This window comes from Leishmania infantum, chromosome 27 (genome assembly GCF_000002875.2).
Source record: "Leishmania infantum JPCM5 genome chromosome 27".
Taxonomy (NCBI): Eukaryota; Euglenozoa; class Kinetoplastea; order Trypanosomatida; family Trypanosomatidae; genus Leishmania; species Leishmania infantum.
This window is the reverse complement of record NC_009411.2, coordinates 846726-867596: the sequence shown is the minus strand read 5'-3', so window position 1 is coordinate 867596 and position 20871 is coordinate 846726. Positions and strand designations below refer to the sequence as shown.

The window sequence follows — 20871 nt, the reverse complement described above, 5'->3', positions numbered from 1 at the left end:
AGCGTGTAAAAGGAGGCACACGATGAGTCGACATGGCTACGGCTACTACGAGGATGACGACAAGGGCTCCTGGTGGATACAGCCGAAACGCGCGTACAGGCCGTTTGGACCATTCCGTCTCGTCTCCACGCTGATGGTGGCCGTTGCCATTGGCTTCATCGCCTTCGGCCTCGCGTGCGCAGTAATGTTTGTCGCCGAAGTCGCGGAGGAGCACCCGTCGCGCACCAAGTGGATTCTTCGTGCTCTCATCTTCTTCAACTTTGCCGTGCACGCGTCCATTCTTGTCGTGGATCAGATGAGCTGGTGGCGATCGTTGCTCAGCCTCTTGGTGAATGTGTTGTACTTGCGACTGCTGCGCACCTTCCCGTTTGTGCCGGGCATGAACAGCCCGCTTGTGCTGGCGACGATGCTGGCGGTGCTGCTGGAGAGCGCCATGTGGTACTGGTTCGCACTGCGACTTATGTACTACACGTCCATACTGTTGGTTTTTGGCTTCTTCCTGATGCTGTGGCTCGTGCCGATTGGGCTTCTGTCGTCATGCGTCATAGAAGATGATCGGCTGCCGGGCGGCGGTGGCGCGGGGGCGATGTACAGTTGTAGTAGCGGCTGCGCATCCGGCGGCGGCTCATCCGCGCCGGACGCTATGGCGGGTGGGCGTCGGAGGCGCACCATTCTCAATCGTCTAGCGGACCTGATTAACAACACCTAGACACGCAGAATTGGTGGCAAACACACACACACACACACACACATACACACACGCTTCGGCTGTCCGCTCCTTCACCTCTTCTCCGGTGCTGCGTTGCTCTCGCTGACGCGGTTTGCATGCCGTTGATCTGATTGGCATTTCACGGCATCTTTGCGTACATTATATCTGCGTGTGTGCGCATATATCTATCTATATATAGATAGATAATGTCTGCGCGCGATCAGGTTCTTTTTCTTTCTCCTCCCCCGAAGTCGCGGTGGGCGGCCACGATGGTGGCCCGCCTTTGCCCATACGATATCCGCTATTTTTCGTCCCGCACTACCAGTCACCGCCATACACACGCACGCGCATCGTCTCTCAGCTTCCTCCTTCATGTCTACGCGCGTATGTTTTTCTCTCTCCACCGCAACGCCCAAGAGCCACCTCACACATCGCTCGGTGCGCTTGTCCAACTAGACCACAACTCAAGCAGACACGTACGAAGAGCGAGAGGCGCAAGGTGCGGAGCCTGTCAACCGAGACATGGGCCATTGCATCAAGACGGTCAATGCCCATGGCGACTAAATCTCTGTGTTCTTAGTTGTGTGTGCATATGCTGTTTCAATCTGTTCTCGGTGCCGATTTATCTCTTTCCCACCCACTCAGCGAGTGGCGGACCCACCGGTGCTCGTCGTCCGGATCGAGCAGTACTGCTTCCTCACCTGCGCGTGCATCAGCTTGGTGTGGATATGTATGTGCGCGCATTTGTGTACGATTTTCTCTCCGCTATGCCCCTCTCCCTTCCGCGTTGGAAGGAGGAAGGGGCGTTGGGCTGTTGTAACGAAGCGCCACATACATGGCGTCACACAGGCATGCCGCGCCTTTGCCCACCCCCTTCCCCTCCCTCCCGAACCCGCACTTTTCCATGTGAATCTCCTTTCTTTTCTTTTATTTCCTGTCTTCATCTTTCTCTGCACGCAAAACACTCTTTCCACACCTCTCTCTCGCTTCTCCTGTGCTCATCCCAGCATGGTTAGATCCGTTCTAAGTATATCCCCCCGTATCGCCTCAGACGTTGTGAACCCGAGTACGAATCACAGCGCATGCACAGACACATACACACTCGCCCATAAACTTCACTGCGCTCCCAGCATCGACTGCCCACATCTCTGTCTCCTCCCCTCTGCTCTGGTAGCGCCCCGTAGGTCTCTTGCCATGCTGCTGAGCCGACGCTGGCACCAGGCCAGTGCTGCGCGTGGCAGCAGGGCCCCCGTCGTCTCCTTCACGGCTGCGGCGCTTACTAAAACGCTGGTGGCCGATCCGCCGCCGCTGCCGCCGATGAAGGGCGTCGCCTTTGGCACCCTCTTTACGCCGCACATGGTGATAATCGACTTCAACGACGGCAGGTGGGGTGCGCCGGCGATCGTACCTTTCGCCAACTTTTCGCTGCCGCCGCAGACGTCGTGCCTGCACTACGCGACACAGTGCTTCGAGGGAATGAAAGTGTACGCGGACATTGCCGACATCACGAGGGCTGCGAGGGGTGAGAAGCTGGAGAAGCAGAGCCTGCGCCTGTTCCGCCCTGACCGGAACGTTGCGCGCCTGCGCCACAGCATGCGCTCTCTGTGCTTCCCGGACTTTGACGAGGCGGAGATGCTGAAGGTGATCATGGAGTTCGTGAGGACGGAGAAGGATTACGTGCCTAAGGAGCACGGCTACTCGCTGTACCTGCGTCCGGCTGCTATCGGCACCGCAGATAGCCTCGGCGCCACTCCCTCGAGGTCGGTGCGTCTCTTCGTGATTGCTTCGCCCGTGGGGCCGTACTACCTGCCGCCGGAGGACCAGTCGGGTGCGATGGCCATCAAGCCCGTGACGCTGCTGGCGGAGGATAAGCGCAAGCGCGCGTGGCCCGGTGGCACTGGCGGCAGCAAGCTGGGTGCCAACTACGCTGGGCCGCTGCTGGTTCAGGAGGAGGCGCAGGCTCTCGGCTACAACCAGGTGCTGTGGCTCGGCTCCAAGGATGAGGTGCAGGAGGCCGGATTCATGAACTTCTGCACGCTGTGGAAGACGAAGGAGGGCAAGACAGAGCTGGTCACCGCGCCGCTGGACGGGACGATCCTGCCCGGCGTGACGCGCGACTCGATCCTGGCGCTTGCACGGTCGTGGGGCGAGTTCGAGGTGTCGGAGCGCCCGTACTACATGTCTGAGCTGGCGGAGGCGCTGCAGGAGGGGCGCGTGATGGAGTGCTTCGGATGCGGCACGGCTGCCATCGTGTCTTCCGTGAGCATGATTGCGTATCGCGGCAAGGAGTACAGCGTGCCGCTCTCGGAGCCGAGCTACGCGCGCCGGTTCCTGAACGAGATCATGGATATCCAGTACGGCAAGACGCCGAGTCCGTGGTCAGTGAAGGTTGAGGCTTGAAGCGGGGACGATGCTCTTGGTCGCTCGCTCCGAGGACGCCCAGGCGGGTGTGGCGGCGCTTTTCGGGACACGAAGGCTCGGTGAGTAGCGCAGCGACTGCGCGGAAGACGACGGGCAGGCAGCGCAGACGCGCGATAACTTTGGCGGCACGTACTCCGCCACACACGCACACTCGCGTACGGCAGTGGGAGAGGCACGTATATGTTGCACCCTCTTTTCGGAGGGTAGAGATGGGCGCGGGTTCTCGGTGCCCATCCATGTTTTCTTTTTCGAAACCCTGGGTGTGCGTGCGCGTCTCACCGTACGACGCCATCCGTGTCTCTATGTCTCTCTCCTGCTGTTTTTTTTTTGTTTTTTTTCTTTTTTTTTGGCGTGGGCCATCGCCCATGAACCCCATGCCTCCCCCAGATCCGATCCCATCCCACGCAAGCACTCACGTGAAGGGAAGGAGAAGCGCCACGCGCCACACACTTCTTGTTCTCGTAGCATTTTTCTTCCTTCCTTTGGTCTCTGTTTTCTTCGTAATCCTGACTAGCGTCCCTGGTGATGCCAGACACCTCCGTGCGTGGCGTCTCACGGTCCCGTACCTCCCCCTCCCCCACTCTGTGGCGAAAGTCAGGCAGCCCCCCACCCCTACCCCTGCCAGTGCCGAGCCGCTTCCGGTGGTGACAGGGTCAGGTGCCTACCCCACAGGGGAGGCCAGCGCGACTCCTGTCCGCAGTCAGGCCCTGGACGGCGTGTTGCTGGAGCGGCCGGCGACTGTGAAGGCGCTTGTGCCGTCCGCGCGATGGGCCGAGCGTCAGCGCGACTCGCGCGCACGCCACCCGGTGCTCGCTGCCTGCTGGCGGGGAGCCTTTATGCGACCCCGAGGGGGTGCACCCGGTGGCGGCGGGCGGGGCGCGGGTGGTGTGCCGACGTTGAGGCGGAGGCCGCGCCCCGGCGACTGTGGCGGCGCATTGCTGGGAGGCGTGTGTGTCCCGCTGCTTCGCGCCGCGCGATGACGGTCCTGTGCGGCCGGGCCGGGGGCCAGAGTGGTGGTGGGGGTGGCTGGGCTCATGCTCCATGGCGGCAAATGGCCGCGCTGAGAAGCGAATGCGGTGCTCACATCGAAGCGTTTTTGTTTTCCTGCTCTTGTTGCGTTGCCTGTCTTCCTGTTTACTTGCATGTCGGTGCGGCTAATATGTCCTCCCCCTTTCTGTGCACACGCGGATATCTGTGTGCCTGTGTATGACCGTGACCCTCATGGCTTGCTCCCCCCATCTCTTGTTCTCCCGTCGCACCTCTCTTTGCCTCTGTTTTGTCCGCATTTCTTTCCGCTCCTCCCCACCCCCGCTCATGAGGTCAGCTGCCGGCGCCCCCCACGCCTCGCTCGCCGCCTACCTACTCTCCGTCGTTTGCTTGAATTGTTTGTGCATCCTTCGCATGCTGCTATGCATACATACATTTGTCTCTCCCCTGTCTCTGCCGCTGCCGCCGACCTCCCCCTCTGTTGATCCCCCCTCCCTCCCTCGTGCGTGCATCTTCCTTTCCGCTTGCTGTTGTGGGGGTGTCGCGTTTTGTGTGCGCCTCTTTGTCCGTCGCTCTCCTTGCCGAGCTCTGTGCGCCCTCCTCATCCTGTTATCCTTGCCGTCTTCTGCAGAGGGCTCATGCGGGAGCCCGCAACTGGTGCGAGTGGGCATGGCTACACGGCGCTTGCTGAGTGCGCTGCGTGGGTGGGTGAGAGCTGCGTTGGCGGCCGGGCGAGTGGAAGACTACAGCCATCGCCTTTTCATTTTTTGTTTTCTTCGTAATCCTGGATAGCGTCCCTGGTGATGCCAGACACCTCCGTGCGTGGCGTCTCACGGTCCCGTACCTCCCCCTCCCCCACTCTGTGGCGAAAGTCAGGCAGCCCCCCACCCCTACCCCTGCCAGTGCCGAGCCGCTTCCGGTGGTGACAGGGTCAGGTGCCTACCCCACAGGGGAGGCCAGCGCGACTCCTGTCCGCAGTCAGGCCCTGGACGGCGTGTTGCTGGAGCGGCCGGCGACTGTGAAGGCGCTTGTGCCGTCCGCGCGATGGGCCGAGCGTCAGCGCGACTCGCGCGCACGCCACCCGGTGCTCGCTGCCTGCTGGCGGGGAGCCTTTATGCGACCCCGAGGGGGTGCACCCGGTGGCGGCCTGCGGGGCGCGGGTGGCGTGCCGACGTTGAGGCGGAGGCCGCGCTGAAGCAGGCTGACAAAACTACTGCTATCGCCTTTTCTGCACTTCCGCTTTCCCCTCTATGGCACCGCATGGGCGTCAGCTGCTCATGCATACACACCAATCACACGCGCCAACCCCACTTCCTGTTTTCATAGAGGAGAGCGCCCTCCCCACACGCTGCTGTTGCACGCATGATATTTCTCGAGCTCGTAACAGTTCTTTCGCAGTTTATCGCTTGATATATTTCGCTGAAAGACGCCGTGGCTGCGCGCACTGGCAGCTCGTCGTACAGAGCCGTTGATCCCCTCATTTCTCTCCCCTTCCTATCCACCTGCGGTGCATCACCATGACGTACCCACTGAAACAGGCGGAGTACAATGTGGGCACCTTCGAGGAGCGGCAGGCGAAGTATGCGACGTGCATCGCGGAGCTTCGCAAGGTGCTGAAGAACCCTGAAAAGCAACTGGTGGTGAGCGAGAAGATGCTTGATTTGTACAGCAAGGATGAGTCGCACCACATGCATGTGCTTCCTGCCGCTGCGGTAATCCCGAGCTCTGTGGAGGAGGTGGTGGCAGTGGTGAAAGTGTGCGCGGCGCACAAGGTGCCCATGACGCCCCGCGGCGCTGGCACTGGTGTGGAGGGTGGCGTCATCCCTTACGCTGGCGGCGTCGTCATTGACACGGTGGGACTCACCAGCATGAACTTCGACATCGACAACGCGTGTGTATGGGTTGGCGCTGGCGTGAGGAAGCTGGCACTGAACCGCGCAGCGAGCGAGAGGGGCTTCCTGTTCGGGCCTGACCCCGCGTCGGACCCGTCCGTTGGCGGGATGGTGTCGACGTCCGGGAGCGGGATGTCAACGCTGCGCTACGGGACGACGCGCGAGAACGTGATCGCGCTACGCGTTGTGACGCCGCGCGGCGACGTTGTGCAGACGCGGCAGGCTGTGCGGAAGTCGTCCTCTGGGCTGGAGCTGACGCAGCTGTACATCGGCAGTGAGGGCACGCTTGGGATCGTGTGCGAGGTTTGCTTCCGGCTGTTCCCCGCGACGAAGTACTCCGCTGGCGGCTACGCCGCCTTCGAGTCTACAGGCGATGCTGTGCGCTCCGTCGTCGCGCTGCGGCAGCGCGGTGTGCCGCAGACGCTGCTGCGGTGCGAACTGATGAACAAAGGGATCGTTGAGGCGACGAACAGCTACTGCAAGACGGCGCTGCCCGAGATGGCGATTGTGCTGCTGGAGTTCACCGGCAATGACCAAGGGATGAGTGACATCAAGCGCGACTACCAGTACGTGGAGAAGATATTCAAGGAGGTGGGAAAGGCAAAGGTGATGCACTACTTGCGGTCTGGTAAGGAGATGGACGACGTGTGGACCGCGCGCCGCACGTGCCATTTCTCTGCCATGCACAGCCGCGGCAAGGCGGAGAAAGTGTTTGGAACGGATGTATGCGTACCGATTTCGAAGCTGACGGAGATAATCGAGTACACAGAGGCTGAGTTTGCGAAGGCGAACAAGAAGTGCTTAATCTGCGCACACATCAGCGACGGCAACTTCCACTTGGTCATCCCCTTCTCTAACAAGCAGGAGATAGCGGAGCTGCGGGTGTTGGAGACAAAAATGATCAAGCGGGCCATCGAGCTCGGCGGCACAACTTCTGGTGAGCACGGCATCGGTGTGGGCAAGGTGCACCTCGTCACAGGCGAGCACGGCCAGTCGCACATCGATGTACAGGAGGCGATCAAGGTTGCATTGGACAGGGACAATCTGATGAACCCCGGTGCATTCTACCCGTTCCAGCAGCGTCTGTACCCGACGGCACACCTGTAAGAGCTGCTGAGGGCAGCGCTCTCGCGTGTCCATGTGTGTGCTGGTGGTGCTGCTCCTTTTCCGCAGATTAGGGGCGACCGCCAGAGTCGTAGTAGCACCGACTCTTTTCTTTGTGGGCTTTTTGGCTGTGCCTTTCATTTGCGGTTGTCGCTGGAAAGCTGTGTTGTTGCACGCTGCGGCTGCGGCTGCTCTCTGCGTGCCCTCCTTTTACGCTCGTCTGGTTGGGGGAGGGGGACGGGCGTGTTTGCGTTTTGCGGTTCTCTTTGAAGGCGCCTGCTGCTCCAGAAGCCCCGCCTTCCTCTTCTTGCGTCTGCGCGTGCGTGCGTGTCTTTTCACCCTTCTGTTTCTTCTTTTTGTTTTGAGGCAAATAATGTCCATCGTCGTTATGGCCGCCCATCTCTCTCTCTCACGCACACTCTGTCTCCTGCGTAGCCCCACCCTTCTGTCTCTTCCACCGTTGGTGTTGGCCCTTCTCTGTCCCTCTCGCTGTTGCTTTCGCGTTGTCCCCCACCCCCTTGTTCTCCGTGTGCACCTCCGCGTGTATCTCTCTCGAGCTCTCTGCCGATGTTGTTTGTGTGTCTGAGCGAGTGTGTGCGGCTGCGTACGTTCGCGTGCACGTGCTGTCGTGCGCGCGAGCTCCAGGACGTGGCTGCTTCTCCTCCGTCCCTCTCTCGCTGTATGCGCTGTATTGCGTCAGATGCAAATGGCATCTGCAGGGCAACAGCGAACGGGGATGGGGGAGAACAGCGACCCCCCAACACCACGTCCTTTGAGATGCCCATGCGCGCAGTGGGCGTGGGGGCCTTGAGCCATTGCTAACCGTTGCAGTCGCGAGGCCAGACAGGCGCACACACTCACACGAATGCACACTCATGTGCACCAGCGGGCGGACAGTCGGGGAGGGGGTGGTGGTGGCTGCGCCCGTTGTTGACGACTTCAACGTTGCTGCACAACCGCTTACCAGCATGTTTGACGTTCGGCGCAGCACGGCGCACTTTTCGCTTGCTATTTTTCTCCCCTTTGAAAATGCCGATGTGAAGGAATGCGAGGGAGGGATGCCATCCAGGCAGGGCGGACAGACGCGCCGTCAACGGAGGGTTGCGGCTCCAGAGGCGCCTTGGCGGGGGGGAGTGAAATAGCTCGGGAAGCCAGAGATAGAGGGAGAGACAGCGCGCGCAGATGGCTGCATGACGGCATACGTGCACGTGTGTTTGTTTCTGCAGTCAGCGGAGGCTGTTTGCATAGGAGGAAAGCCCAAGACATGCATTGCATGCATGTAAGTATGCGTGTATCTGTGCGTGCGTTTTTCTCTACAGGTAGATAGCCAATCGTGCGTTAAACAAGAGTAAGAAGGCGAGAGGCGCTACCCCTGTGAAGCCAAGAGGATGACGAACTGCCGGCACACCACCGCACAGCTTCGAGGCGAAGAAGGAGAAGGAGTAGTCGTGAGCTCTGTGTGGCTCTGCTTCGCCTTTCTTTATGCTTGCATAAGGCCTCCGATCATGCGTACGGCTCCCCTTGCACACTTGCGGAAGGAGTGCTGCTTTCGTGTAGCGTGGGAAGTGGGAGGGCAGGCAGAGTAAGGGGGGGGGAGCACGTGATAGGATGGGGAGGTCGGCACAGGGTGCCCTCCCCTCTCCCCTGGAGACTGCATACGCACACACACACACACACAGAGACGCCGTCAAACCCACATTATACCAGTGCGCGTGCTGCTCGACACTCCAGCGGCAAACACATCCGCTCCCGTTCTTCCCCACACAATGGTGCACGGACAACGATGCGCATGCTCTCGTGGCTCATGGCAAGTGGAGTAGGTAACGCTTATCTTCCGTGCTCTTTGGCTTTCTTGCTTTTGCCGTGCGGGGGGGGGCTACTAGTGCTGCGGACGCTGACGGCGCTGGCGATGCCGTGCACGCGGTGCAGCAAGTATATTCGTTCCTTTCACTAAGTTTCATTCTGCCATCTCTTTTTGTTCCTCAGCTCTCTTTTCTCCAGAGATTTCATCCTCCCGGGTGGCGTGCGTGGAGGATGGCGGGGGAGGGGGAGGGACGAACCCGCGTTCTCTCTCACACGCATGTTCCCCTCCCTCATCTGTGGCTGTCTTTTCGGCCTGTACGTGCTGGCTCTGCACCTGGGCTCCACCCTCGCTTTTCTGTTTTCATTTTCTTCTCGTTCCCTTTTCGTCTCCTTCATTTGACCCGCACACGCATCAAATTTCGAGCGACGCACCACTCAACTCGGCTCTGTGTCCGGCGCACTCTCTCGCCGTTGTCCCCTCTTCGTCTCTGAGCCATTGGCTGCTGCTGCTGCCGCTGATAAAGCCATGTTGTACACATAAGGCTTCTTCCTGCCCTTTTATGCCTGTGCCTTCTTTTCTTCTTTCTTTGTGTTGTCGCGCCACACGAGCGACGGCATCTTAACATTAAAGGAAGCAGAGCGCCTCTTCGCGCTGCGTGCCCCTGCCCTCTGGCTCGGACAGCAGCCGCCTCCGCGTGTCTCTCTCTGTGTATGTGTTGGTGCTGATGAATAGGCTGTGCGGAGGTATCGTGGCGCACCCCTGCCGCCTTCGTAAACAGCGGTTACATACCTGTACACATACAAACACATTGGACCAACAAAAGAGCGTGAGAGCGAGCCTCGAGGTTCGAGATTGTAGCGACGAAGCCGAATGCGAAGAAGATGACCACACAGGAACAGGCAAGAGACGACATGCTCGTTGCATCCTCTTGTAGCCTATGCACACGGGCGTGTATGCACCCTACGCCTATGTGCGCAGCTCTCTCTCTCTGGCGCTGTGATGGGTGATGCCCGCACATGCATGTGTGTCTGTGCCCCTCCACTGAGCCGCGGTGAGCACGCTACGGCGCCATCGCGTGTTCGTGTGCGCGTGCCCCTTCCTGTGCTCTTCTTCCTATCGCTCATTGCACGCCTGCACTGACCATGCCCGTTGCTGCTGCTCACGTGTGCGCGCAGGTGTGCTTGTGTGTGTGTGCCGCCTCTCTCCGCCAACCCATCCTCCTCCCTCTTTTCTCCTGTTGTCTCTCACGCCCCGCACGCACCCGCACTTTGCCCGTCATCCACATCACCGCGCTGTGCCACCGACATCGAGCAGTGTGGTAGGTGAGCAGCACCCACACACACTCGCACACACGTAAGCTTCATAGAGTCATTAACCTCTGTTCTATCTTGCCGCGCCTCTTCCACCTTTTCGCTATCCGAATTGGGTGGTTTCTGCATATCGGCAGCGTTTTTCGCTGTTTCGCGTCCCCGCGGAAGGAAATAGGGCGGGGGAGAAGGACTTATGTGCCAGTGCATCTTAGTGCGCGACACGGCCCCTTTCTTTTGAGGGAATGGCGCACTTCGGATCACCTGAGCGATCATCCAATCGAGTTCGCCACGCGGCACGTCCGCGCACCACCCTGCGCGTGCGAAACGTTGCCGCTGGTGTCATGTACCATCTCGTTTTTGAAGGCGACTTGCAACGACTGTCGGGCAAGCAGCTGCGCCACCATCTGGCGCGCATCAGTCACATACCACCGACGGAGCAGCAGCTCTTCGTGCATGGGCAGACGTTTTTGCCAGCTGCCGTGGGCGCTGCTGTTGGGCTGCGTGATGAGGATGTTGTCGACCTCGTGCAAACAGCCGAGAATGTGCAAGATGACGACGGGCTAGGAGGCTGTGATGGAAGCGACTCCATGGCAAGTGCGTCCTCACCGCCTTCGTCAACCGACGCCGGCACGCTTTCGCCCAAATTGCCGTGGCGGAGCAGGCCGGGATCCGGGGTCATCAGCGGCATGAGGAGAGTGGGTGGCGCCTGCTCCGCGCCTGCATCGAGGGCGTCCACCGCCTCAGCGTCGACTCGCCGAGCACCGTCGCCTGACCGCCTCGTTAACGCATCGTCATTCGCGTCGAGTGGAGTCCGGGGACAAACTACCACAGGCGATGACATCGCGTGCAAGCAGCGCACCGAACCACTACGGCAGCAGCGTCATCCTGCGCCGAACGACAGCAGTCTGCCCCTTTGGACCTCTGCCACAACGTTATCGTCCCTGCCGTCTGGGAATTGGCCCAACGGCGGTAGCGGCGACGTGGAAAGCCCGCGGCCCCAAACTCCTGCGCAACGCTCATCTCGTCGTGCGCAAGGCTACGTTAAAGCTGCCTCCCAGCCGTACGCGTATCCGCAGTCGTCGCCGCAACCGACGGGGCTTCTTGCTCGGCCGTCGGCGTCGCAGTCTGATCTGCGTCGGCAGTGGTCCTATGAAGTAGCGTCTCCACCGCCTCTAATGCCGCAGCGGCCGCACATCCCACTCGCATCACCGTCTCCGCTGAACGCGCCACCGTCACTGACTTCACGACCGGGGCCGGCGAAATACTGTGGAGCGTACGCAGAACCCGCGGCTGGCCTCAACTACTCTCACTACGATGACCGCCGCACCGTCTTCCGTGACCAAGCCAGTTGCGATCCGTCGCCATCGCAGCGCGCGCCGCACCAACAGCAGGTGTATCGCCCTCTGGCGGTATCCCCTGGCCCGCATGACGGATCAGCGCCACATGTGTCTGCGCCGGTCGCACGCAGCGCTGTCATCCGCGCGGATGAACTGGAGACTATCCTGGATGAGCAGAACTACATATGGCAGATGGAGGAGTACCGCTTCCGCACCGAGCGGCAAAAGCGCCTCACCGCACTGCAGCACCGGCAGCACGAGCTGACGCTCGAGTCGGCCCGGTATGACCAAGCAGTGGCCGAGGTGGAGCGGCAGCTTGCGCGCGAGCGGCAAAGGCTGGAAAAGCTGCAGCAGGTGATGACACACAACGCCACAACATCTTGCTCGCTGATTGACCGTGAGCACGGTTTGCAGGAGCCACCTATTGCTATGAGCGACGCGCCGGATGCGATCACGAGGAATTCTCCTGCCATGCATCACGGTCGAGCTCGTGATCACGCCTACAGCGCTCCACACGACGCACCGTACTTCCCCACGGGTGCTTCCGACGGCGTGTCGGCAATAAACGAGGAGGAGGTTATAGCGGAGGTCTAAGTGACCTCATCGCGGGACTTTCTCTCTCTATTGGTGTGTGTGCCGCTGCGTGATCGGATGGGCCTATGGGTGTGGTAGCTGCAAGGCTCGACGTGCTGCATCTCTCTGTTCTTAACACACGCTTTTCATTCTTTAGACCCCTTGCTGATCTAGATACCGTTGTTGTGGCATGTGAGTGGGTGTGCGTGCTGGTCGGCGGTCTCACTCTCCCCACTCCCTTCGGCAGGAAAGGAATCAAGACACGCTCTTTGGAAAGGGTTTCTCATGATCGTCGTGAGACGTATGGGATGGCTCCTCTCGCACTCTGTATGTGCGTGCACGCTGTTCAACTGCTGCTGCTGCTGTGTCCAGCTGCACAGAGCATCTCCATCCTTCATTGAATGGCGACGCTCTTTTCGGTAGCGAGTTAGACCAGTAGCGGTGATGGTGTCCATCTCACCTTCTCCCTCACGGCCTCCTCTCTTTCCCCCTTTTCGGCAACATTTTCCGTTCCTGACCCATCTTGAATCGCGCTTCTCCAGCACACTTTCACCAGTCCCGCCTCGGCCGTCACCTTCATCTTCACCCTCTCTCTTGCACTCGCTACGCAGCTGCTGTGCATCTTCTTATATATTTTATTTTACTCGCATCTATCTCAGGGCAGATATTCATATCCCGCCGAGCATTGGCATCGCTGATCAACAGGATCCCCCTACCATCCACCGTGTCGTGTGACAGCAAACCATCACCATACTCCACTCGCTCCGCTCGTTGTCTTGCCTCTCCCTCATCACGCGCCATTACCTTCACACGCAAACGCATACGCACACACCCACCAAAGTGAATTCTTGCTTTTCTTATTCTTCTTATTGTGCGTTAGTGATACGTGGCGAGGATTCCCCCACCCTCCGTCATGAGCTCGTCATCTGTTACCCCCGAGCAAGTGCTGGCTTTTACCGCCCCCACGGAGCGGTTTCTGTGCCCACTCACGGCGAACAAGTACGGCGTCGAGTTTTACCAGTTCACCATCCGTGATATCGAGCAAAACAAGGTACTGTTCGAGGTCGGCGAGGCCCCGGATGGCTCCGCGGATGGGAACGTTAATGACATGTTGGCCCGCGTGGCGCAGCTGTCTGAGGAGGAAGCCGCGGCTGCCCGCACCATCCGCTACCGCTTTGCCCCTTCGTTTCTGCGCAAGTCCGCCGTCGGTGCGAAGCTCGTCTTTGGCGTCAACGGCGATCAGCCAGTGCCCAAGTTCCGCATGATTGAGCGTCACTACTTCCGAAATGTGCTGATCAAGTCCTTCGACTTCGAGTTCGGCTTCTGCATTCCGCACTCGACGAACACATGGGAGGCCATCTACGACATGCCCAGCCTGAACCCGGAGTGGGAGGAGGCCATCGTCGCCAGCCCCTTCGAGATGGCGAGCGACAGCTTCTACTTCGTAGGCAACGAGCTCATCATGCACAACAAAGCATACTACGCGTACGACGGCGAGGAGCCGTAAGCTCGCTTGTATTGGTGGACGTGGCCGACGGAGTGGCGCATGTGACGAGGTGCGGTCGAGCAGCGCAGAGCACAGTGCCCAGAAGGCGATTCGCTCCTTCTCCGTCCTGTTCGTCCTGTCGGTCACCGGTGCGCCGCCGCTGTCTGGGCCACTGTAGGCGCGATCTTTCTCTTCCGCACTCTCTGAGTAGATCCCCATTCCATCCTCTTGTTTTTTTCGTTCTCTATGTGATGTTTGCGCAATGAACAAGGCGATGGTTTTGAGGGGACTGAAATCATTCGCTTTACTAGCAGTGGCAGCACGGAGTGCAGATGGCGTGCGGCCTGCTGCTGCGCTAGCAATGTGGTGCCCCTCCACCCTCGCCTGCTTTTTCTTTGCTTTGAGAGCGGCCGTCTCGGCGTTGTGCCCGATATGCCACGCGAGACTCGCGGATCTCTCGAAGAAAACCTCATTTCACGATATGACCTTGCACGCAGTGACGTGATTACGCACACCTCACTCGCGCTGCATGGGCTTCCTCCTCCCCCGTCGGGTCTTTGTGGCTGCCCCCTGTGCCCCTTCAGAACGACAAGCTGTGAGCTCATTGTGCGCAGGCACATGTCTATCCACGGGCCGCCTTCCTCTCGGCCCACCTACTCTTGTGAGCGGCGAGTGTATTGAGAGGGTTTAGTGCCCCATACCCCTGCAGACTCATGCCAGCGTTCTACCTGTCGCGACACATGCAGGCAGGCTTACCTCCCTCCCCCAGACAACAAGGTCGTCTCGGAGCAGGCCCCATGATCCGAAAATGTGTGCACTGTGCGCCAGCGCTGTCAAGCATGGTCGGCGTGGTGTATCGCACCCAGGCGGAGGAGCATCCAGATGTCGGAAGGGCAAGAGTGGCTCACGAAAGCAACGCGGGAGCGATCAATACCGATGAGCCCCAAAATGCGTGTGTGCAAAACATGCGGCATCTCCTGTATCCGACAGGATGGGGCTGATGAGGCAAAGATATCGGCTGCATGACGTGAGCACCCCGAACCTGCACCATCGAGCCCACCAGACTCGAATGTGGAGAGCTTGCACACCATGTTGTGGAATGCCGCTACTTGAAGCTGCTCAGAGCGAACCATGTCATGCAGGCAGCGGCGCACACGGTCGCAGAGAGCCGTGGCCTGAGGCTGGCCAACCTCCTCCTTGAGCCCATCCGGCATGCACGTAGACCAGCCCCTACTAGCAGCACGACGTACGCCCCCGCCTCCGCCCTCGAGCAGGACGCTGCACGCGGCCCAGGTGGGCTAAGGCGTGCAGCGCAGCCAGGCCCGTGTGGGGCCGATTGCGCTGCAGGTATGCGAAGAAGGGAGGGGGAAAGACAGGAAGAGTCCGCTGGACGCATGGGCCCGATTCGACGGCCGGATGGCTCTTCCTAGACGCCGAGGATGTAGCTCGCAGTGCGGCAGAGGCTGGTGGGCTGTGGCTGTGCGTGCGTGTGCTTGCGGACTTGCTCGTGGGTGGAATAGGGGTAAGTTGAAAAGAGAAACCCAGGTGCGCTGTTCAAGAAGGTCGCGAGGGGCGAGAGGGAAGGTGAAGGTGAGGGTGCTTGATGGACGGTTTGAAGGGGGAGAGAGAACCAAAAGGTGGTGAGATGCTGTGAGCAGTGGTGTGCTGTTCCACACCAAAACCACAAAAAAAAACGAACTGTGGAAACGAAAAGAAAACTGGCGCTGCGCGACACTCGCTGTTTTCGTCTTTGCCCCCTTCTCCGTGGTGTTTGCTCCCCCTTTCCTTTCCTTGCGCTTTACGTGCATACTCTGCTATGTGCGTGTGCGAGTAAGTCCCATTCCCTTTTCTTTTCCTCACCCTCGTCGTCGTCGTTATGTGTGTCGCGTCTATCCCTCTCGGGTGTCTGTGCATGATGTCACCTGAGGAGGGCGGCTCTTTCTGCCCTTTTTTTTTGTCTTCTTTACGCCGTTGCGCTTCTCATATATGTATACATGTGTGTGTGTGTGTGCATGTGCATGCTTGTGTATGTGTATATATGTGTATGTGCGCGTTTTGGCGTATGATAGGAACGCTTTTTTATGAGCAGCCACGGGATTCAAAAGGAAAATGATGAACAGCAACAACAAGTAAAGTATGCACCACAGGAAAGAAATCCGAGTGCGTGAAGAACACGGAAGCCAGATGAAAGCGGTGCTCTCGAGCGCGCACACAGACACAGAGACACCGACAGCAGCGACTGCAGGTTGGCGTGGAATGATGTAGCCGCTTATTCATGGAAGAGGGGCAAAGGGCGCCGGGTCAGGAATACGACGACGCGCGACCTGCGCAGATACAGCTGCCTTTGCGTGTGTGTCTGTGTGTGTTGGTGTGCAAAAACCTTCTCTCGCCTTCGTAGTTTGTGAGCGGAATGACAGATGCATAGGCTGCGGCTAGGATACCCACGCATGCGCGCGCGCTCACAAGAGGATGCACACCTTCTTTCTCCTGCTCTCCCTTCTCTTCATGTCCGCTGTATTCTTCGACTGCGACTGCTCTCGGCACCATCTTGCTTCGCGCGCGAACTTATACACTCGCTGAACGGTGCATCATTCTGTTTCTCCCTTCGTCTTCACACCCCTCTCGCTCTTGCTTTACAGCACTCCCACTCAAACTTTTTTTTTGGCGAGGCTACTTTGCTTGCTTGCCCGTTTTCTCTTCTCGGCGCTCGATCCACTGGGCGACCCGGAATTTGTGCCGCGTGTGCCGCAGAGGTAGATGAACTCTGCGGCTGGCTGAGGCGTCTATTTGTTGACGGGCTCTTGGTAGAATGGGCATGCGTTGAAATACGGAGACACTTCTCTATCTCGTCCTATCCTGCTCAGGTCTTCTTCAGAGCTGTTACCTCTCGCCCTCTTCTCTATTTTCACAATCGCCGTTCTTGTCGTTGTCTTGGTTGCAGCAGCTGACACACAGCGTATACTGGCTTCTATACGCGCACGCGAGTGTTTCTCTCTCGTTCTTCACCATCTGTGCTTGATCTGATCACAGACTAAAGCGCGATCGTCCATACGGGTTTGCATCGCCACACCCAAAATGATGGCGGTGGCGCCGACGCAAGACGTGCCATCGGTGTCTTGCGGCGCGTCAAGATTGCCTGAATCCTTTTCGACACCGTCAAGCTCTCCACTGCAAAACCGTTCTGGCGCTGCTGCGCACCCCGGGAGACGGCTTTCAGAGTTCCAGCCGCCTCACAGTACCATTGCTACTCTCGTCGCGGGCATGGAAGAGGACGGAGCTGTAGGCTTTCTTCCCTTCTGTGTGCAACGCCTGCGCGGACCAGGTAGAGTGCGCCGCGTTCCGCCAGGCACGGCGTACCGCTCTGCTGGCGCGCTGCTGCGTCGCCTGCTGCGCTACAACGAGGATGGCGAGGTGCGCGTAGAGGTGGTGCGTGAGGCTGTCGGCGGAATGAGCCTTGGCGCTGGGTACACGGAAGGACGGCAAACTACCGCTGCTGTAGCAGCGGCATCAGAAGAGCTTCGGGAGGACCCGCAGCACCAGCATCAGCAGCAGCAGATTGCCGTAACGCAGCGCTCACAGCCGAAGAACCAGGATACCAAGAGCACCCGCACGAGAAGCCAAGCTCGACGCGAGCGTGCTTCCATTTTGGCGATGGAGACGGAGCGACGGTACGCTGCCGAGCAGGAGTCCAGATTGTCGTTTCTTTTACAGGCACTGCCACTGCTCCGCGTGGTGCCACCGCAGTGTCTGCTGCAGCAGGCCTACACGGAGGAGCTAGTGTCCGAGCCTGTGAGTGACGTGTTCACGCCACCGAACATAAGCAGAAGCTTCAACCCTAGCCCGCCAGCATCGTCGTCAGCCGTCGTGGCTCACAGAGATCCGTCGCAGCTGGGTTCGGGCAGCAGCAGCAGCAGTGATGTGGACGGTGATGGACGAAACACAGGCGGTAACGGCGGCCAGCGTGGCGCCGCGACGGCGACGAATTCTTACGTACGCGGCGCCTACAGACTCGGCCTCGGCTTTGCAGTTCTCCTCACCCCCGAGGAGGCGGCTGAGTTACACGAGACACCGCCGCGCCGAACATTAGTACAACCCGCCAGTACCGCCGCCACTGCTGGCGGCAGTGGAGTCGGCGACGGCAAGGACCGCACTTCCTCGCTCAACCTGCTTAGCACTGTGAATACCACGGCAGCTCCCAGCAGGGCTGAAAGCTTGCTCACCACCGTCCATGAGGAGGCAGCGTCAACGCGTGCAGCAGCGACGAGCCGCAGCACCGACGTTTTAGCAGGGAAGCCGTCAGTATCCGTGGAGGTGGCAGCCGAGAGCGCGCAGGCAGCAGCAGCTGCAGCAGCAACTCTCAACGGCATTGTCATCGACAGCGGCTTTGGCGTCACTATCAAGGTTGGCGGCTCCTGCGACGAGCCCAACTCGCTTCGGTGTGTCGCGTGGGGTGGCTGCCGCCCAGCATTGCTGCGAGCGGTGGTGTGGCGGTTGCTGAGCGACTACGCGCCTGCCGCCGTCACGCGGCAGAAAGCGGAGCTGCAGCGCAAGCGCCGCCAGTACGAGGGCTACACGCGGCAGTACTGTAGCGCTCTGACGATGCTGTCGCTGAGAGAGTCGCCGTCGACATTGCCATCGATGTTGCCGCTGTCGTGCTCACACGGGGGTGGCGGAGCTGCCGGCGCTCCTGGCCTTCGCGAGGCGGCATCACTGTCACGGCTGCCCGGCAACGGACTACCACCGAACAATGGCCATGGTCTGACACTCAGCGGCGGCGCATCGTCCACGTCGGCGGTGACGTCCCTCTCGCCCTACGAGCGCGCTATTCTCCAACAGATGCTGCTGGACCTGCCGCGCCACCAGTCTCCCATCTTTCATGCCGGCCGCTCCCTAGCGGGCATGGCGCGCTGCTTGTTTCTCTGGTCCCAGCGGCACCCTGCCGTCGGCTACGTGCAGGGCATGGATGACGTGGTCGCAGTTTTCTATCATGTCTTCCTTGCGGACGCGCTGCGGCAGCTCGCGCGGGTGTCGGCGCAGGCTGCCACGTGCACGCGTGCGTCTCACCGCCAGACGGCCACGCACGAAGGTGCTCGGAGAACAAGCGGGACGGCAGCGGCAGCTCGCTTGGACAGTGGAAGCGACGACGGCGAGGGAGACGACAGTGACGATAAAGCTGCCTCGGCGAACGGCGCGGAGTTGGGCAGCATGGCCTGTGACAAGGGCACGCGAGCCGTTATGCGTCTGCTGGTGTCGTCGCTCTCTGCCTCGGTGCAGCGGACATCCTGGTCTTCCACAGCCGCGTCGACACCGACGGCGTTGGCGACGCCAATCACCATGACGACGCTCGGCACGCCTGCCACACGGGCCACCACAGCTGCGGCGCTCTCCCCCTACCTTTCCGAGGAGGACCTTGACGTGCTGTGCGACACACCCGCCGCTCTGGACGCGATGCTGGCGGAGTTACCGGAGAGCTATCTGACGCAGGTCGAGGGTGACACGTACTGGTGCGCCGGCCGTGTTCTGTCGCTGCTGCAGGACAACTTCATGCCGGGCCAGCCGGGCATCTTACGCAATGTACGTCGCCTTGAGGCCCTCGTGCGCGCTGTCGACCCTTCTCTCATTGCCTTCCTGGACGGGTATGGCTTGACTGTGATGGACGGCTGCTTCCAATGGCTGCACTGTCTACTGGCACGTGAGCTGCCGCTGCCGCTGCTGCTGCGTCTGTGGGATTGCTACCTGGCGATCGGGATTGGTGGCGATCGTGCGCCACCGACGACTGCAGCGGCCAGCGGCGCTCACACGACTTCTTCGCTGGCCGCCACCGTGGCAGCGCAAGGGTCCTCAGCGAGCGACGAGGAGATCATGCACTTCCACGTTTGTGTGTGCTGTGCGTTGCTCCGCAATCTGCGCTCCAACCTGCTCGATAACTCCTCGCAAACTTCCACTCTGAATGCACCAGCGGCGACTAGCGGAAGGTGGGGCGCGGCGGCTCTCGCCACGGTGCTGCCCATCTTCGGCTCGCGCACCACACACCAGGAGGGGAGCAGCGCGGCGGCACCTTCAGCAGCAGACGCAGCCGCATGTTCGGGCACGTCTTCGACAGCTGAACCGCCTATTGACGTCGTGATGAACGCGCTGAAGCATCCGTTCGAGGCGCTCTTTCCCCAGTACGCGTCCGCGAAGCAGGAGCAACAGCATCCGCTGGATAGGGAAGACAAGCATGAGCGGTGCGGCGAGCGCGCACGGGCGCGGACGTTGGAGGCGGCGATGCGGTGGCTGGACATCCTCATTGCCGACGCTTACTGCATCTGGCGGAAGCATCCGATGCATGGTTGAGGTGCATCTCTGGCATAGGGGCGCTTACATGTGTGTAGGTGCTCTCTGCCTTCCAGCTAGTGAAGTACACCGGTGCTGAGGCGGCGATGTGAGCGTCCCTGTGAATGCGAGGAGGGGATGGTGATGGTGATGAAGGAGGATAAGGAGAGAGCGTGTTGCACCAGTGTGCGAGAAAGGCGAGTGCGCGAACCCCGGCACAAACCCAAGCGCTCCTCTCTCTTTTCTTCCCTTGCGTCTTTGCTGACGTGTACTCGTCGTGCGTGTGCGGCTCCATATTTGTTGAGCATGGCGTACTTCTCTGCGGCCCTTCCTCCTTCTACTGCCTCTTACGCTGTTTCGCTTTCGCCGCTGTATCTCTTCTCCTTCGACCGCATCCCTACCAGCTCACGCCGCACGCTGTCTTGATACTTGCTTGCGAGATACGGCGACGGCAACTTGCTGCTCCCAGGGACACGCCAGCTCACATAAACGCGGTTTGTCTGCCTGCCTTTGCATTCCTTTCGGTGCCTCTTGCCATTGTGTGCGCTCTCCCTCTTCTTTGGTGACAGTGATGGTTTCTGAAGGTCCGAAGCAAACAACTCTACTCGCCCCACCCGACGTGCACGCAAGCATACAAGGCAGCACCTCTGAAGCCCATCTTACGCACGAGCCCTCTTTTCTTCTTGCTGCGCCATCTTCCGCTCTTTCTTCGGATGGCAGCGCAGCGCCGTGTGTAGATTCATGCTGCACCGTCTGCATCTCTCGCTGTCTCCATCGTCTCCCTCTCCGCTGGTCGAACGCAACCTTGCTGAGGCTTCTCTTCGATCTTCACCCGTTCGCAGTCGCTGAACACGCCCTCACCACGCTTGCACACGGTGACGAAAAGGAAAGAGTGCGAGGAGCTACATCTAGGAGAGCGCGCGTGCCCGCGAA

General features: G+C 59.9%; 6 protein-coding genes across 6 annotated transcripts; all 6 read left to right on the top strand.

Moving 5' to 3' along the window:
* Nucleotides 1-22: 22 nt before the first annotated feature.
* On the top strand, nt 23-709 carry LINJ_27_1960 (conserved hypothetical protein; the record flags this gene model as incomplete). Its single annotated transcript, XM_001466365.1, has 1 exon — nt 23-709. The coding sequence occupies one exon, from the start codon at nt 23-25 to the stop codon at nt 707-709; it is 687 nt and encodes a 228-aa protein (XP_001466402.1).
* Nucleotides 710-1903: 1194 nt separating this feature from the next.
* LINJ_27_1950 (putative branched-chain amino acid aminotransferase) lies at nt 1904-3109 on the top strand (the record flags this gene model as incomplete). Its single annotated transcript, XM_001466364.1, has 1 exon — nt 1904-3109. One exon carries the CDS (start codon nt 1904-1906, stop codon nt 3107-3109), a length of 1206 nt encoding a protein of 401 aa, XP_001466401.1.
* A 2525-nt stretch (nt 3110-5634) lies between these two features.
* Nucleotides 5635-7116, top strand: LINJ_27_1940 (D-lactate dehydrogenase-like protein; the record flags this gene model as incomplete). Its single annotated transcript, XM_001466405.1, has 1 exon — nt 5635-7116. One exon carries the CDS (start codon nt 5635-5637, stop codon nt 7114-7116), a length of 1482 nt encoding a protein of 493 aa, XP_001466442.1.
* A 4286-nt stretch (nt 7117-11402) lies between these two features.
* LINJ_27_1930 (conserved hypothetical protein) lies at nt 11403-12158 on the top strand (the record flags this gene model as incomplete). The annotated part of the gene is made up of 1 exon (XM_001466404.1): nt 11403-12158. The coding sequence occupies one exon, from the start codon at nt 11403-11405 to the stop codon at nt 12156-12158; it is 756 nt and encodes a 251-aa protein (XP_001466441.1).
* An 892-nt stretch (nt 12159-13050) lies between these two features.
* Nucleotides 13051-13644, top strand: LINJ_27_1920 (conserved hypothetical protein; the record flags this gene model as incomplete). Its single annotated transcript, XM_001466403.1, has 1 exon — nt 13051-13644. One exon carries the CDS (start codon nt 13051-13053, stop codon nt 13642-13644), a length of 594 nt encoding a protein of 197 aa, XP_001466440.1.
* Nucleotides 13645-16884: 3240 nt separating this feature from the next.
* LINJ_27_1910 (conserved hypothetical protein) lies at nt 16885-19959 on the top strand (the record flags this gene model as incomplete). Its single annotated transcript, XM_001466402.1, has 1 exon — nt 16885-19959. The coding sequence occupies one exon, from the start codon at nt 16885-16887 to the stop codon at nt 19957-19959; it is 3075 nt and encodes a 1024-aa protein (XP_001466439.1).
* Between the last annotated feature and the right edge of the window lie 912 nt (nt 19960-20871).